The sequence below is a fragment of the Zerene cesonia genome, chromosome 14, assembly GCF_012273895.1.
Source record: "Zerene cesonia ecotype Mississippi chromosome 14, Zerene_cesonia_1.1, whole genome shotgun sequence".
NCBI classification, from domain to species: Eukaryota; Metazoa; Arthropoda; class Insecta; order Lepidoptera; family Pieridae; genus Zerene; species Zerene cesonia.
The window spans coordinates 3,595,762-3,615,148 of NC_052115.1; the positions used below are offsets into that span (position 1 = coordinate 3,595,762).

The 19,387-nt window shown below is 31.8% G+C and overlaps 1 protein-coding gene across 1 annotated transcript in view; it reads right to left on the reverse strand.

Annotated features, from left to right (window-relative positions):
* The window catches only part of LOC119831742 (tyrosine-protein kinase Src42A), a 78,845-nt gene extending 65,886 nt beyond the window's left edge, over positions 1-12,959 (reverse strand). The window contains exon 1 of the mRNA XM_038355227.1: positions 12,377-12,959. Within this exon, the coding sequence (XP_038211155.1) occupies positions 12,377-12,741 (365 nt within the window). The 5' untranslated portion in view covers positions 12,742-12,959. The remainder of the gene's footprint in view (positions 1-12,376) is intronic.
* Between the last annotated feature and the right edge of the window lie 6,428 nt (positions 12,960-19,387).

Here is a 19,387-nt window from a genome sequence, read left to right on the forward strand (position 1 = left end):
CGAGTTTCATTATACCTGATATTCTCAGAATAATACTCATGAGTATTTTATATTTTAAATGTAACTTAAAATCACCGATAGAAACATATTCTTACTTACATTATAGCTACAGAAAGTATATGGGTGAGGTACTTAGGCATATTATGACGCTCGCAATTTTTTGCATCGTTATATCTCAGAAGCGGTGGCTTTTAGGGAAAAAATTATTGATACCTTTTTTATAGGAAATTCCCCGATCTACAAATTATGTCAGGGATAATTTTGCGATAAAACTTACCGTTTTCAAGAAAATCGCGAAAAACTCATTTTTTGGACCTTATTACCCCGCTAAAATTTTTTCCTTACATGGGATAGATTGGGACTTTTAAGACAATGTTTATAATTATAATTTAAACAATTGTTAGAATTTTCAGCTTCCCCTGAATTTGTCGTGGGTTTACTGATTTTTTGGTCTAATTTGACCGGACTATTATAGTGATTGACAGTTATTTCGTAATTTAATTGTAATATACCATAATTAATCGAGGTAATCCGTTTGATGAAAGGGTATCATCAATGGTTTTTGAAATGCTCTATTCCCAGTTGTCAATTTTATTATATTGATTTCTCTATCATCATTACGGCAATAAATCATAAATTCAGTGAAATTACGAATAAATAACATTTTTTTGTACTAGTTACCAATAAATTTTCAGTTTAATACATCATAATTTATAATTGTTTTAATCTATGTTTACCCTTTGTCCTTTTTGATCAATATTTGTACTGTTATTTATAAACTTGTCATGATATTTTAATAAGATTGAAAGTCAACATTTTATAGAGCATATACCATTTTACGAAACATTGTATCCTCACAGCGGACATCAGAGTTGAGTTTCGAATGCGACAGTAGACCACCACTTGCACTTGTTGATAGCTCAGACGGCATACCGGACACGTCAATTACCAATATCTAAGCAATAACAATTACTCACGCGCGAGTGCTCGCTACATATACCAGTTTCGGTTTTGCAAAACTCTCACTTACGTATGTCGCATTCGCATCTCGCGCATGCTACGCTTCATTACCAATAAATTGGCAGGTAGCAAAAAATATTATTTTCTCTGTTCGTTCGTCGACGTTTCTAATAATCAAATCTAGGCCAGCGGAAATTTACGACGCGGCCAATTCACTGAAAGCCTTTTACATCACTCCTATGCGATGGACATTTCGCGGTACCAGGATCCGACCTGCACGAGACGTGCGTCAATTGGCGAGGGTTTTTTACATTATTTTTAAGCTGACAACGATTATTATAAGTTCATTAATTGGCAGTGCAACGTCAGATACGATTTCATTCCAATACGTAATTAGGATTAGCAACGAACATAACATGACATTAGAAGACAGTGAAAATACTGTGAATGACAGGCGCATTGGAGATTGTAGCGCAGATAGATATTATATCAAAGCAAAAAATTAAAACTGGGAACAAGAGAAAGTATTCATAAAACCGCACAGTGAAAACATTTCATTAAAAATTAATCGATAATAATTTGCGTGGGCGCATAGTGCGGTGCAGTGATAATTGAAAGTGCCATCACTTGCAGCTTCTGAGCATGTACCAACATGTTTTTCTTATACGAGTATAGTTATTATTGAAAGCAACGATTTTTTTCGTTTTTTAGGTAACAGGATTAAATTCCAAATATAAAAAAGATCAGGAATTTTATTTTTAAGGTAAGCAATTAAATTTTATGTTTTTTAAAATATTTAAAATTTATTAATATTCAGGCTTAAAAATCCTCGTCACTACTTTTAACTCACAAGTCACAATAAATCGATCCTACGTCCGCTGGAATCTCTTGACAAATAAAGTGCCTTGGATAGTTAAAATATGCTGATCAAGAGAGTATGTAATGGCAGTTCGACTATATTATTAAATGAACGAAGCACTGATGGGACTTAGTATTTTACCTATGTCACGCGCGTCTTGCGAAAACAATCTTTATATCAACTGGAATCCCAGGTCAGCTAAAAACTTGCAAATGACAACGTGCTTATTTCAGTTTCGACACATCTGGACACTTTCTAAAGAAACTGCAACAACTAATAACTGCGGCAAGACGCGGCCTTCCACTGGAAGCATGCGATAATAAGGTATAATTGCACGCTACCTCTGTGCCTATATTTAGAAGCAAATACTCTGGATCTAGCTGCGCATGCGACTCGTTCAATTACGTAAAGCGGTTAAGCCATTTCTAATCTAAAAATAATCGTAGGCTGTAGTCATTGGCGCCACTGGGATCGTGTGTGAAAGTAATGACAATTAGATATATTAATGCTATCCTATAAAATAAAGTGTCTTGATCCTTATTAAGCGCTTTTATTACATGTTTCAATTATAAATTTAATTGAATTTTATTTGAAACATAAGTTAATGTTCAAGAATTACACAGTTGCTATCACACTACGAAACATGTTACTCACTATAAGTGTTAATTTAAAAATCTTGAAATGTTAACATATTATTTACCGATGAAAAGGGATAATCGATGTTTAAATTTTATAAATATACATAATATAGACATGTTAAAATTTATGGAGAAACATTCCTACAATTAAGTCATAGGCGCTAATAGCGGCCTGCATTTGAAGCTGTGCTTTTGAAGAACCATTGCAAGAACAACTTCCAAGTCTCATTATAAATTAATTACGTGATAAAAAAACAGGCATTAGAAACTTCTAGTCGTCATCGTGGATCGCGGTTGATATTAATATTACCGCAAAACATCCGTGTAGCGAGCTAATACATCAGCGGCGCCAGGAGAGCTAATCGTTCGTCTGCGCGTGCTATGCGTTTTCCTCTACACTTAAGGAAGGGAAGCTATAATTTCTTTGGCGACGGGGTGGACCGATTTTATTGGTTGAAAACAACATTCCTAGGTGCACCCAATATGAAACCGTATGCGTAACTCCATTTCAACATTCCAGTGTAATTATAATAAATCTATAAAATATAACTCTGATACTAGGAGTTGATGACGCCTGAAATGGTTACAGTCGCCTTATGATATTATATAAATATTATAACAATATTTTATATTTTCAAGATGATTATGTAGAATGTATGTATGTAAAAATACATTATGAAATTGAAAAATGCCTTTAATCCTAAAGAAATTCTTATTGCACCAATCAAAATTAACAATGCATCATCATCATTAGTGTCGAAAGTCGGCACAATATTTGGTTATAACCCAATTTCGATAGATCACTTTCTGTAACGGATATCAGTATAGCGTGTAATCGTGAAGATGCAGTTTGTTTAGTGCTACGTGTGAAGATGTGCGTCGCGCGTCCATACGCGACACTTCGCTTACAATGACCCTAATTGAACGTGATCTCGGCCACTGCTCTCTCTTAGATCAAACTTGGAGAGCCTAGAGCCCCACTTATCGGTGAGCATCATCTGCCCTGACGCGTGAATAACCAATAACCATGTATGGCTTATGCAATAAGGCAACGACCGCAACTCGTTTGGTGTTAGGGGATTGGAGGGTGGTTGGAGAGCATTTTAGTGTACAAGCATAAGTAAACTATATATTATGTAATATAAATTATAGAAATGTATATATAAGTAGCATAGAAAAAAGTCGCATACACTTTTGGTTACCTTTTTTGCTGCTATTCTGTCGAATGCTTTGTGAAAGGTCCGGCGTATTACACATTCAAATGAATTCTATTACGTAAGGGAACTTATTGAATAAACAGCATAATTATAAAATCAATATTTAACACGAATTCCTTAATTTTTACATTTATTTTATTTCTTTCGAGATTCTCGGTGAATTTTCTGGGTACTCTCATTTATTTCATCAGTAATAAAAAGTACAAAAAAATAAATGTTTAATCACAGAAGTATGAATATGAAAAATAATTTGCGATGTGGTATATTGGAATCATGTAAATAGTGAGCGCGTTAAAACCACAATTTATGTTAGCACAGTGTAGGTTTACAAGCTGTACAACGGATCGTTAGGGACGGCACCGGGGCGCTGAACTCGCATCCTGTCTCGTCTCCTCTAGAGATGTCGGCCGACAGTCTCTACTAGGAAATGCGGGTTTTTAGAAGCCGTTAGTGGCTCACCCATCATCTGTCAGGTCAGATGGCCCGTGCCATTTAGCTTAAGGCTGCTTATGGATATTTAAAGCTTCTGCAACAAATTTAAACAAGCCGAAAATACTTCGCCGTACTAACTTGTTATCAAAGGTTTGTATAAAATATTTAAGTAGTCCGTTCCATCCGGCCTAAGTACAAGTTCTAAGTTGATGTTTTGAAGGTGATATAAAAATCTAGAATTCAAATGTAGTAGTTCATAAAATATAACTTTAGAGGTTTTTATTTTTATTACACATACTTAAAAGTATAATTACAGTGCAACTACGCTACATGAAAATTCTATTGTATTACCATCTCTTGTGACTTTAGTATTACCATCTCAATTAGGTGTTGTACTTATCTCAGTTTATTTTATGAATTGTTTGTTCGTAATAACTAATAAGTATGTCAACGTTTATCTGATGACGAGTTATTTCTGGCTATCGAAAATTATGCAGTACATTAGTTTATAGGACAAGATATGGATTACATTAGCATAATCTGCGGGTGATAATCTTTAATTAGACCCTCATACTCGAATGATATTTCTAGGACATGTTTACAGACGAGATTCGCAGGCAAATATAGTGACATTAAGATAACCATGGACATTGTGGTTTAAAGAGCCACCTTGTATGCATGAATCTAATAATATCAACAAGCCTCACGTTTCTCACACTTGGTATCATCATAGAAATACTATTATGGATAATTTGATGTCTCTTAGAAATAAATTGCTAATATTTGTCGAGATTCACGTCTTTGATACTATTTTATTCATAATACGCACATACTACAATAATAATCTTTATAACCGACTTTTCTATGCTTTATTTAGATATGTGGTAATTGAAAATATGTTTCATAATAAGTACTGGTTTAATGAGGCATTTCATATGAAATTCTCATAATGTGTTAAGTTTGGTGAGTGTAATTACAATAACTAAATTTATGTACGACGTCATGTTACGACTACGCTACGTATATACGCATAATCCATATCAATAAGTCCTTATCGCCGTAAGAAATACTATAAAGTTGTATTGTATATTTAAACATAAGACCGACCTTGACATATTATGTCGATGATTTATGAGATTCTTATAAAACGTTTGACGATTCTATCCTCAGCACTTGGTAAAGATTTCCTTTTCATTTTCTTTCATATAAGAACATGGACATTTCTAACGGTGGTTATTCATTAGAATTCCTCAGAAACTAGTAATTCCATTAAGTACGTCACGTACGTCCGTTTGCCGACGTTCACCGTTTGAATATTGTCTTTTATGGTTTACGCACACAGCGACAAACCACCGGAACTGCGTCGTATCATCAGCTCCAAGTTAATATGATTTCGCCAGCTTCTGATACACTTTGGGAACAACTGTTAAGATTTTGCGTGTAGAATTTAAACGGTAAGGTTTATTTTAAATTTAGCTTAGACGTAAATGGTAGGTGATAAAATTATCTATAAAAAGTGGTGTCAAATCTTTTTTCCTTGGAGCCACTGTTTCCGAGATAGTATTAAGTTTTAGGTAATCGTCATAATATGTTTTCACGGCAGGATATAGGACCGGACCGGATACGTGCTCCGGAATGATAGGGAGTTGTGAAATTTTATTATTAAGCATGAAGATTTTTGATTCTATGCCTGATTGACAGAAAATTAGTTTAAAAAAATTCCAGTTATATGTACCTAAACAAAAAAAAAAGTATATTGGACAACTTGGTGTTAAGAAAATTACTACAAAATCTAATTTCACACAACAATAGACGAAATCTACTAAATTTCTATGAGTATATCTCATGAAAAATAAGTTACATATTTGAAGACAAACAGTTTGACCATTCCGTTCTCTTTTTTTTCAAACAGTTTCAAAAACAAGTGTTAATAGTAATACAAAACAATTGTCGTTATACGTTGCGTTATACGTTGCCGATTGTGATGGAGTTCGAGTGATTCATCGAATTGACAGACTTCCTGTCACTTCACCGGTAGGTACACAAACACTGAATATAGGTACAGTGTTGGTTTTATATCCTTCCTTAGAATACGCTCTTTTGTTTATTAGGATTTGAGATGTAAATTGAGAGAAATTGTTTCGACATAAAATTAATGACAAAAATGTTCATCTTATTCATTGACCTATCTAGAACTAGCTTTCCGCCTGCGGAAACTTACTTTACTTACTTTTTTTTCTGTTTTAAATCCGCCTTAAAACGGCGGATTAAAACAGAAAAAAAGCTTCAGTGAGAGAAGAATCGTATTTAGCTACAAGATAGAATCGACACAAGTTGAAAAATTCATCATGAATACCGTTTAACAAGCTACAGTAAACACTGTAACTCATCTACGAAGGCAACATACAAATCCTAAGAAATTCCGTATATTTAATATTTGTCTAACAATTTGCTTGTTTATCGAGGAAAACGCATCCCTGTAATTCTATCTATATTCAAGAGAATTGCATACAAGATGTAACTGTGAGATACTATTGTTGGACAGTATTTACTGTTTATGTATCCGGCGTACTTAACTAAAATATAAATTTTAATATTATAGATTTGCAAATCAACCCTGAATAATAAATAAAGTATTTCAGTAAGTACCTGTTTTTATCTTGAGCATCGCAATGAGTAAATAACAAACATGGTAAGATAGCAGAAGATCGTTCACAGCCTATTCCCCTAACGGGATATGAACCAAATGAAGTTGGCATTAGCCTCACTGAATAGGGCTTTCTATACAATTAAATCATAAAATATACGTTACTTATTATATTATTTTATTAATTGTTTCATTAAATTCAAATACTAGGTACATTTAGGTCATGAGCCCGTTGCAATAAATTTAACTGCAAATTACTAAACTTTCCAAATCGTTTATGTGACGAATAACCAAGTATCATTAAAGTCCCTTTTCACAGAATTACTAAATTTGATATCCGTAGTTAGCAGTATCATGAATAAATTTGCTTAATGTATGAAAGGGGTTATTCGAGGATTTTTATTTTTTAGATATGAATAAGTCACATATACTTAAATACTATCTTTACGAAGTTTCACCCGCGTGGTCGATGTAAGAATCTCCTGTTCCTCTTTAGCCATTTATCTTCAGAGACAATAATCATACAATTGAATGAAAGAAAGCAAAACAACAAAACATACTTTCGCTTTATTACAATATGGTAAGGATACGCACATGGAAGATACATCTATTATACCTATTAACAATTACTAACTCAGACAAATTTCTGAATTTCTTTAATACAAAATTATGAACCGTCGTCGTCGTAGTCGTCACCGTCGGCTTACATTCAATTGCCACGATTTAAAAGCAGGATTAATTTTATACCTAACTTTTTCATTTAGAAAACGTAAGGTAGGTAGTAACCTTTAGCTATCCAATTCCTAAATGAAGTTGGATACCTAGTTTATATGTTAATTTTTGAAAAAAATATCCCCATGTATTATGGGATATCTTATCCAAAGCTAAACAATTTCTTTTGCTTTTTAGAATGGCATATATATATATGACTTCCACTCTGATTTTCGTAAAGTGCATACAGGCTTAATTCATTCGAGTCAATGCATTTTTTACGCTTTGACCTTACGCAGTGCACGACGAAATACGATATTTTAATTATTATTTGAAGGCAATCCTGGTATCAATTTACGCGTTGAGGACAAATCGATAGATAATACACGGAAACAGAAGTAAAAAGGGAAGAATATTTGCACGCCAAATTCACCCGTAAGTACATTATATCGGCGCTTATTCTTTTTTACATATACAATCATTGTGGTAATGTGATATTAAAATGAATGAATGAAATTAAATAAAAAAATACCCGGTACTGAACACCTAACATAAGCGTATTTTGGTAAAAAGTAATCATGGTTTTTGCAACAATTACCTATTATAGGTTTAAAAAGGAACAATATCTTTCAATCAATTAAATTAAAGTTTCGATATGACGTAAGCAAGTCGCACGAGCAATACTTTATTGATCACTACAAGCTACCAGTTCTTATAAAAGTATTACGCCTATACAAATAATTATGGCCAAGTATGTAGACGCGACCAGTGCTCTTATAAATGAAAAAGGGCTATGCAATTAGTGTAATTTATACACAGCGTTTTTATAACTTAGCAATAATATTATACTAAGAGGATAAGCATTACCTATCTGATCACTTCAAGAAACGTTGGTTACGCACATTCCACGTAATTAAAGACTGGTTAAATATTGATATTAGCATGAGTTTCTTGCATAATTGAATGTAAAATGAGTATTAAAAACACCATTCCAATTTCAATGCATTTCATTATTCTGTAGGAAAATGAAGTAAGAAATAAGCTAATTTTAAAATACAATAAAAATTACGTCATGATATATTTCCTTCCATAATTAAGATATTGATTGAGATTTGATTATAATATTTAATAAAAACGCCACCATATTTAACAAATACACCGGGTGAAATTGAACCGCCCCTTTAATTAAATCGGTAGAAAATCTAAATAAATACAGAGACAAAAGAATTTCTATCACTTCGAACGCATTCCAAACACGAATGAATTTGCCGAAACGAAATGTTCGTTACTTCGTTCGTTACTATATTTTGAGTAAGAACGCTACTAGGATAAGTAGTTATAAAAACCATTTAAGAAATAAGAGAATAAGTTATAGACATATGTAACGACTAAACGCTGAAAAAAATAGAAGATTTCGGATCATATTGCTCCTTTTAACTAAGTATGATATACGCAGTACGTCATACAGTCAAATATGCGTGCAATTCAAATGTTTATCATAATGGTTACCTGCCGAGATACAAAGGCAATGACGACAAAGCTTTTCCGACAGTGTATTATCACCAACGGAAGCAATTCGAGGACGCTCGTGTTTATCGGGTACAAACATTAAACATGTTACAAATCATAATTCGTCACGCCTGACCAGGCAGTTCCGATGTAAATAAAAATCACAATTGTTGTTATATCACCAAGTAACCGTACAACATAGTGGAAAACGATGACGAACGACGTACGTGCGTATCTAAAACGGATAATAGCAATCGATTATGTTGAAAATTAACTACTTCGACTACCTTTGACATGTATAATGCATATTCATATATTATTTGATTACAAACGTGCTTTCTGAATTTATTCAAATCGTAATGATAACATCAAATTTCATTTTCTTTGTCAATGTAGACAAAATAAAATTCAGTTGCTAATGTATTCATTTTTATGACGCACTCAAAAAAGATTTTTCATTTATCATACATTACTTAGACAAATCAAGGCAAAATTTACTTAAACATAAGGTTTAATAAAGTTTCAAGTTTCATAACCTATTGAATACCTAGAATTTGTAGGCGGATTAAAATTCATAGCCGGCGAGCTAAAAAGCGTTGGCGCCGCCGGTGGCGAGGCGAGGTAGGTTGACAGGAAAAATTAATTAGTAATCGCGATTAACGCTTAGAATATTTTACGCTAAAATTAATGTATGTTCGGATATTAATTATTATAAATTTATCTGTCATAGTAACTCATTAAGATTTTAAGATAAGTCAAAAAGTTAATAGGTTAAATAGTCTGCTATATTAGAGCTTGCACATGCAAACAAAAATTGCAGATTTTCAATATAATAGTGGTTTCAGATTTAACAAGTTACACATAGTAGTTAATATCAGTTTAGTGTCATAAGTAATATTTAACATATGAAGAATGTATGTGCCTAAATATTAATGTGTGAACACATAAGTTCACAATACCATCACATACCTATATAAAGCCCACCTACACTTTTACAAATAGACATTCAGAAATTTTCCTTAATTTTTTTTTAATGATAACTCTTAATCTAATTTTAATATTGTTTTGTTAATTTTACTACTGTGCTTTGCTCATGATTATAAAAAACAATACACATTGAAAGCAAGTTAACTAAAGAAGTTTAGGTACCATATATCATATATATAATAAAATAGCATAAGCAGGAAACAAGACAAGTGAAGTCCCGTGTCCCCTAGTGGGGTATGGGGCAGATGATGTACATCTGTTTCACTTATCGATTTTCTTTACAAACAAGTAGGTGATCAGCCTTCTGTGTCCTACCAGACCGAGACATTTTTTTTTGTGCGTCCCCACCGGGAATTGAACCCAGGATCCCTCGGTTCTCAGCTCATGTGTTAACCAGAACACATAAGCAGGAAAAGTATAATGAAAAAGCTTAATAATTATTATCAAGGTGATCATGAATTGCAAAAGTTATTCAAATATTGAAAGCCACATTTTTATGTACGATTTTATCACCGGGAATGAGAGATTTAAGGAACGAATATATGCGAGAGTAAATATAGTTTTAAGATAATGAAAATAACTAAATCATGTTCAAAACATACTATATGAATAAACAATTATATGAAAAATACAATAAAAGCAAGTGGAATAATTAATATTTGCATTTCAAACTCAATATATACAAATAGCTACATCAAATTCTTACTTTCACTACACCTTGTTTACACAGAAAATAAATAGCAATACATTAAGGTGAGCATAGCATCATTATTTAAACCGTCTCATCTGGGTCATCAGGACAAGATTACAATATTATAAATCCAAATATCCAGTTTGAAGAATTCAGAATATAGATTTAATTTAAGTGGATAAGAGATTGCATTAAATGCCTATATTAAAATAATTCTCAGAAACATTCTGTGGTATGAAAGTTGTTTATAATCTAATCAATATTTAACAAATATTAATGTACTTTAAATTCATAATGTAATAAGAAAAATGGAAATAAAGATTAAGTTTTCTCATTCTAATATTTTGAGTCCTTTCTTTGTCATCTATTATGGCAGATGGACAAAAACAAACAACTTTGTTTAGTTTTTTTGGTCTTTAACTATATTAACCATAAAACATGCCTATGTATGTTTTAGGGTAAAATTCCCATTTTACCCTGAAAACATTTGTCAATGAATTTAATATGTCAATATAAATTTTTTTCTTCATAATCAGCTGTTGGGATCTTGGCTTGTACCTTATATGTTTAAGTAGAGGAGAGGAGAGGATCCTTACCTTTATAATAAATAAAAACAATCTTGTTTTAGAATCTTTTGCAATTATATAATAGATGAGATATATGAAATTCATACTATACATACATATAAAATTGTGAAAATAAAACTTCAGAATTTTTCATCACATATTTGTAAAAATAATAACAAAATGTACCTCATGGCTTTTAATCTTTATTGATGGTTTAAATAAAGACCAAGATCTTTTGGATCAGCAAAATTTTATAAATTGGAACAGTTGGATTAAAATCACATAATTATTTATAAAACTTTTAGAACTCAACCAATCTAACACATTATTATTCAGAAAGAAATCGGTAATTGTAAGAAGGTTTAAGAATTGTTTTTATAATTGTTATAATCACACTATTTTCCTGAATTAAGGTATGTATGAAAAATTATTGCGTAAAACAGTATTTACAATTATGCACAAATAATGATCTTCCAAGTGCATTTCTGTGATACGTCCTTAATATTTATGAATAATTTCTAAAAAGCATTTATTTATACTTATAATGAAAAGCAAAATAGTTTGTTTGAATGTGTTGATCTCAGTAACTACTGAATTAATTTAAAGAATTATTTCGCCGTTATACTGTGCCTACACAAGCATTCACCTTATCGATATATCTGAACAAGTTATAGGTTTAAATAAACAAAAATCATTATAAAAAGCAGACTGTTATTATTATACTTAGAACAAATTCACCTTTCTATTTACATTCACACTATACAGTGTGAATGCATTATAAAGTGTACATACCAGTTATGCTTTCACTTCATATGAATCATGTTTCCTTTTTAATATCTACTGATAATATGAGTACACACTTATTAAATTAACATAGTAAAATGATTTGTTGGAAAAACCAGATATCAGCACTAATATCAAAGTGGGTTTCTTCGTATATGCAATAAGTATAATAATTAGTTTAAAAATAATCTAGTGATATCGTAATAACGCATCGTTCTTATAAATGTATGATGTTTTGTAATCTGTATGTAAACAAATTATTCCTGACTTAAAATGTTTTAACGAATGGTTATAAAACCATATAGAGTGTATGAAGTCGTACAGGAACCGCTCACTATTGTAGCGATTGCATAAAAATATTTATATGGCTACTTACGGCTCGGCCTCTATGGACTGCAAACGGGCGACATAGTTCGAGGGAATGTAACCTTCTTGTTTTGTTTTCTTGCTTCTAGCTAACCACCAGTCACCTTGTGTATCATTCAAAATCTCTAAATGCTCCCCTTTTCTAAAACTAAGGTCTTCATCGGTTCTCGCATCGTAATCGTAAAGGGCAACAAATATTCGGGTGGGAACGACCTCGCTAGTATCGGGGCCCTGATTCACCGTAGATCGTATAGGATCTGGCGGTGGAGTTGGCACTGGAGTTTGAAATTGTCTTGGATCTTCTTCGTGGGTATTGACCCGTTCATTTTTGTTTTTAGAATCTTTTTCTCCAGTACTACTAAAACAGTTCCCCATTTTCTCTTTACAAGGTGAGGCTGGTACCACTTGTTTTATGTCAAATCACACACTTGTATAAATCCAAACGAATGTTTAAAACTAATACATCCATTAACATTTTATTATGTCACATTAGAGTCAAAAAATACAAATGGGAAACATTTTTTCAACATAAACAAAGAATACAAAATCCCGACAGGACATAACTATAGGCAGCCATTTTAATATGACATAGACAACAATTTTATCCGAGTTGAATGTTTCAAAAGTAATAGATTCATTAGTAACGAAATATTTGTTTCACAGTTTATAAATAAATTAATAATTATGTCCAAGCTTCTAAATATAATATTCAACTATTATGCTCATTTTTCTTTTTAAATAATACATGTAGTATTACTCTTACGATTGCAGTGCCCTCTCGTGTATGTGTTAGAAACGACATGACATAGATTATACACTTATATACTGGTACGACATGAAGTTGGCTGTGTAATCGTTTGTAAGTAGATAGTATTCTGCAAGAAATATGTATAGATGGCAGTATTATTAACTAGTTATAATATGTTTTATTTTTTTAATAAATAATTAAAATGATGATAAGTTACGAGATAAAATGCAATAAAAGCAACGCAACGATAAAAACATTTTAGTTAGAACATTGTTATTCAAATGAGATAATAAACATAAAATTAAATCAAGTCCACGAACAACAAATTGTCGTTGTCGTTATTGTTGCGAAATTATTAATTTATATAAATAATTTAAGAATTAAGAAAATAAGTTATTAGGAGGTAGGGGTAATAAGGAATTGTATGTGTCTTACCAAGTTTAAGCGGACGCAAATGCAACAAACTTTAAATCATAGAAATGCGTTCATAGGTCGAGCCAAGGCGTTGTGTTACGTAATTATACGTAATTCCTTCATTAAATAAATTTCAATACACTTCACACCATTAAATGTTCATGATCCAACTCTATCAGTACCTATAATAAGTTAATTAATAATTATTTAATAACCTATACTATGTAGAAAAAACTAACTATATTACTATATTATGTAGAAATGGTATATCGGTTCGTCTTTTGATCTACCAAAAAATTTATAATATTCAAATAAATATTAAGTACTTTTTATAATATTATATATAACAATACATATTATAAATAATAAAAACTTTATATGACAAAGGCACTTGATAAACTTTATAATATAATTAGCTGTCGATGAATTTTAATCAACAGTTGTTTAAAAGTTTATTCATCGTTTATTAATTGGCTATCGAAACATTTCACAGCCCTCGCTTTCACATCAATTCTTATTTTAAATAGATGCTTAAATACTGAATGGCTTAAATGACTTATAAAATTGTAACAAAAATTGAATAGATATTAAAACATCTCTTAGTAGTTTAGTAGTTAACCTATATGTTAGGCAAGAAATAAGTGGTAACCTAAAATGGTCGATTATGATGTCTACTTACAATTAAATAAACTTGTATTAGCCATGCAAGGCAATATCTTTTCAGCAATACATTACTACTTATTTATTTATAAAACAAAGTCACTTCCCACTGTCCGTCCCTATGTATGCTTAGATCATCAGAACTACAGATTTTGAGGATGGTTTACATATTGTATATTATAACATGTATAATTGCACCCACTCACATTAATTGTATTTATAGAGCAAGAGCTCGAGATTGCCAGGCCCTTGACAAAACATTTCATTTTTCAGTTTCTCTGTGTGTACTATACAGGTAAGAACTATCCCAGTCTATGAAACTTGGGTCGCGATGTCTGGATGGTCGATAAAAATATTTTATCTATCTTTCTATATATAATATATAGGTAGGTATATTAGAATCTATTGGTATACTCATAATGATAATAGTATTAAGTACTTAACATTCGTAAATCGTAGTATTGAATTGGAACATATTTCGTCAGTAAATATATTGCCAGATACCTAAAATATAGGCTCGATTTGGCACTTATGATAGAAACCCTTTTAATACTACCGAATTACATGTTTTAATTTGAGCCCTCACCCATTCATTTCCAATTGAAGGTATGTCTAAGTCTTTTATGAACATTTTTAATATCTTGACTGAAATCGATCTACCAATTAAAAGCAATTTACTCTTTGGTGCGGTATTAAATTGTAGCTTAGTCTATTTAAAGTCATTTATTTTGAATTGCGCCTTTTACCTATTCCTTATTATTTTTTTGGTTAATTCCCATTTTTACATGCTAATGCTTATTGATATATAGTAATCATATTAGACTAATCATAGGTGGGTAGAGAAGAAGTCATAATACTAAAGTAACATGTGTAGAAAGTTTCTAAGTTCGTTACTTCCTCCGACCCACGTGAGAGTCATAATTGTAAGATTAAAAATAAGTACCTAAGTGCTATGTTTAGATAGGTATAATATTGCTCTTATTTTTCCTTTTGATGTACGTGTTATGTGGCTTTACGCTCACTTATAATTTCGTATATTCAAATTATACACACATACAAACACTATAGATTGTTTATTTGACGGAAACAATTTGATTGAAATGCAACGGCTTTATTTGCTCACCTATGAAATAAGATTTTGAAAAGTGTGTTATAAGGATATTTAGGGTCGTCAAAAGAACTTGTTTGTAAAATCTATATGCATGAAGATACCTTTAAATATTTATCTATATTTTTTATGCCACTAGCGGTAAACTGAGCTGGTGAGTTGCCTGATGGTAAGCTATCACCACTGCCAATAAACATTCGCAGAGGTAGTGCCACTGCGTATGCAATGCCCGCTTTTAAGGGAAAAAGGATAAGGATATGATTGACGACTGGAAAGAAGGAATGGACTGGGAAGGGTGAGGAAAAAAAAAACAAGCCTCCTCCTCCCCCACTCACCATACAAAACACAGTATGCATGCTACTATTTCACGCTGATTCTCTGGATGTGTTACCACACATTCCCCGGTGCGTGCTGGCCCAATTCGTGTCGAAGTATGCGACTCCCATTTATATCTATTCCAAAAATTGCTTTAAAGTATTAAATGAGAAAAGTTTATTATAATGTTACTACTACAGTATTATATCATCTTGTGTTATACTTATGCATTACTACTTAAATGGTTTTCAAATAATTCCGAATTCCAGTAAGCTATTTTTTCCGGGTTACTAAGGAAAAATCTTGAATGCGTTAAGGAGTAGGGATGTTACATAATTGAAAATGGAAGTGAAGATCAGATTTTAAAGTAAGTTGTTCTATAGATAAGTGATTTTTATAAATAAAGCAGTACCTAAATATAAATAGTACATTTGAAAATTCTATAAGCATTAGACCTTACAAAAATAAACCTAAAAATAACGTTTTCAATAATGAATTAGGCATATTAGATACATATTTCACAGTAACCGCAAATAAATCTTTTTATTATATAAGTGTTATATACTATAACATGTATATATAAGTAAGTAAATATCCTTAGGTTACATCAATTCGAATAATAGAGTTCTAAATTTAATTGTCTATTCAGCTACTTAAATTTTTTAAATAATTTTCCTGTAGGACTTATTACATACTTTTAGCAACATTAGCAATGATCGGGGATAATTTATGAATCATGTTTCTTTGAAAATAGTACGAGGACATAAAATGAATACAAATTGTTTTATCCTAAAACAGATTCTCGTCCTAGTGCTTATCGCTTTTCTCCATCACGGTCCGGATGTAATTACATTCGGTTGGAGCATTGAATTAAGTCGTAAGCCGTGCGCAGAAGACTGAGTGTCTGCACACGTAGCATTTACATTATGTTTTATTTTTCAAAGGAAGCAAAACGAACCGAACGTAAACGAGTGAGCCGTATTATATGTTAAAAATTAATATTTACAATATGATAGATGTAAAGTGCAATGATATCTTGATGATAATTGGGTTCTTACAGGATTTAATAGGATTGTCCTATATTTTATTCCAACGTGGATGATCCCTTACATACGAAAAGACAATAAACTCGTTATGTATTTACTGTTTCTCCCTGTGTCTGTCAATGCTAATACCCTGAGATTGATAAACAGTATTTTAAATCCTGCACATTTCTAAAGTTTTCCGAAATTATTCTCGAATTAAACTAAATAAATACTGGATGATGTTTTTCTTAATTTCAATGCCAAGTACAACTTTGCCACTTAATATAACGTTTTCAATGATCTTAATAAAATGATCTTTAAATAGATCAAGTCAAAAACAAACGTAGGTTTAATCGCTTGTTGTTTTTAAAAATATTTACTAAAAAGAGCTCTAGATTGAATTAAGTTTGACGTGACAAAGTTATAACCATCCAGTGATAAAAGCGCTCCTGAAGATGCCGCATTAATTATCAAATATCTAAGTATATGTAAAATAAATTATTTTAGCTGCAACGTTACCTAGTACTTAATAATATGAAGATATAATCTGATAGATATATGAGATAAACATTGTATAAGGGAGCGGCAAAATACCGGTTGAACTGCGCCCCGCGGTTTCACCCGCGTAAGTCCGTATCCCGTAGGAATATCGGGATAAAAAGTTATTCCAGTTGTCCAGCTATCTACGTACCAAATTTAATTGCAATCGGTTCATTAGTTTTTGCGTGAAAGAGTAACAAACATCCATACATTCATACTTACAAACTTTCACGTTTATAATATTAGTAGGATAGACGGACGTTCCAGGGGTGAAATTCTAAATAAATGAGAGACACGTAATAGCCAAAACAATATGTAAATACCGAATCATAACTATTTTCTTACATACAAACATTCTATTAATAACTCGCGCGTTTATGACAAAGGAGCTAATTATACCTATTGTTTATAATATGCGTGCGTTTGGTTGCGACGTGCATTCTATGTAAATTTGAACTTGAGTATTCTCTATCGATTAGTACGCGATTTAAATATGTAGAAGCGTGGATATTATATACACGGTTCAATGCAAGACTTGGAATAGGGTTACCAACAGACATAATAAGAGTTTCTAGTTTTATAGTGTTAATATTTACCTATTTTTGTGTTTTGTGCATATTTACAAATAAGAGTAAATTATCTATGTTGATGTTTAAAACAACATAATAGTAATATTTGAGCAATTATGGAAGTAATCCCTTCGAATATTTTATTATATAATTGCGAAAGTAAGTCTATCTGTCTCTGTTGGTCAGTATGTCTGTCTCTTCTTCACTTAAATCTAAGTGATTTTGAAGAAATTTTGTAGAGATAAAAAGAAGGGACATAGGGTAGGTTTTATAACGGAGCGATCGGGGATAACGCCGGTTGTGTATCTCTTTTCTATAAGTACAAGATTTCATAGGTAACATATATAGATACAAGTTTATTTAAGACCCTTGATATCTGTTACGTCGTGTTTAAGTTGCACACTGCGCCCATTTTGTCACTTAACTAACCATTCAAGAGAAATGTATAGGTCTGATATTTCAATTTCGGGAATGAATAACATTGATTATACTAAAACCACAGTAAAACATATTTGCAGTATCTAATTTGGCATCCCTGTCAAGTTGAAAATTAATAAGGCAGGTTTCATCACCATTGTCGATTATACGCATAAATGGCGTCAACTTATGGACTAATATTTGAAATTCTCTAAACTTGCAATCATAGAACAGCAACTATGTTTAATTTGCATGTTTGATACGCAGAATGACAAAGAAATAGATATCCACTTATATAATATATATTTGGGGGGAACTAATTCACATTTTTGATGAGATCGCAGTTACGTTATTTAAGAAAAAAATAAGTATACAAAACTGAAGATCCGTGTCTCTTTGGGGGTTGGCGAAAATGCTTTTCATATCTGTTCACAGATCGTTTTTCTTAATGGCCAAATAGGGGACCAGACATGTCCTGCCAAACTAGGACATTTACGCGAGTAAAAATTAAATAGAAAATATAATGAACATAAGTACCTATCTTTGTTTTAAAAGATATTTTGTAATACTAGAATTCCTCGCTTACTGCGAAAATTAAGGAAATTCTCATGGGAGTGCGCGGTAAAAAGAAGCCTATGTAACTCACTTGCCTTCTCACTATATCTTGAGACAAATATCATGTGATAAAATCGCTCCGTGGTCGTGTGAAAGAAAGACAAACAAACAAACAAAAACACTTCGTTTTTTTATAATGTAAGTAGTAAAAGATGAATTATTTATAAAATATAAAATGTATCAAACTCCTTTTTATTCAAATGGTATCCGAACGTTCTTCTTAAATTAAGAAAATGATAAAACTATATTACTCTAATCTTGCACGATAAAATAGAAGATTTTTATTAAATAAAGCAAATATCTATCATGGTACGTTTTTCCGTAAAATTCTAATAAGTATATTGTTTTTGTTTTGTTATGGCATAGCGGGCAACTGAGCTGGTGGTTCGACTGATGGCAAGCTATCACCAACGTCCGTGAACATTCACAGAGGTAGTGCCTCTGCGAATGCGCTGCCCTCTTTTATGGGGTAAGGGAAAAGAAAGGAATAAGGAACTGCAATTTGTTTCTAATACGCTATTTTTAGGCATCACAGTGGACTCTAAATTACAATTGAGCCCATATATAAGTAACGTAGCAAATTATCTAAGTTCTGCAGCGTTTGCTATTC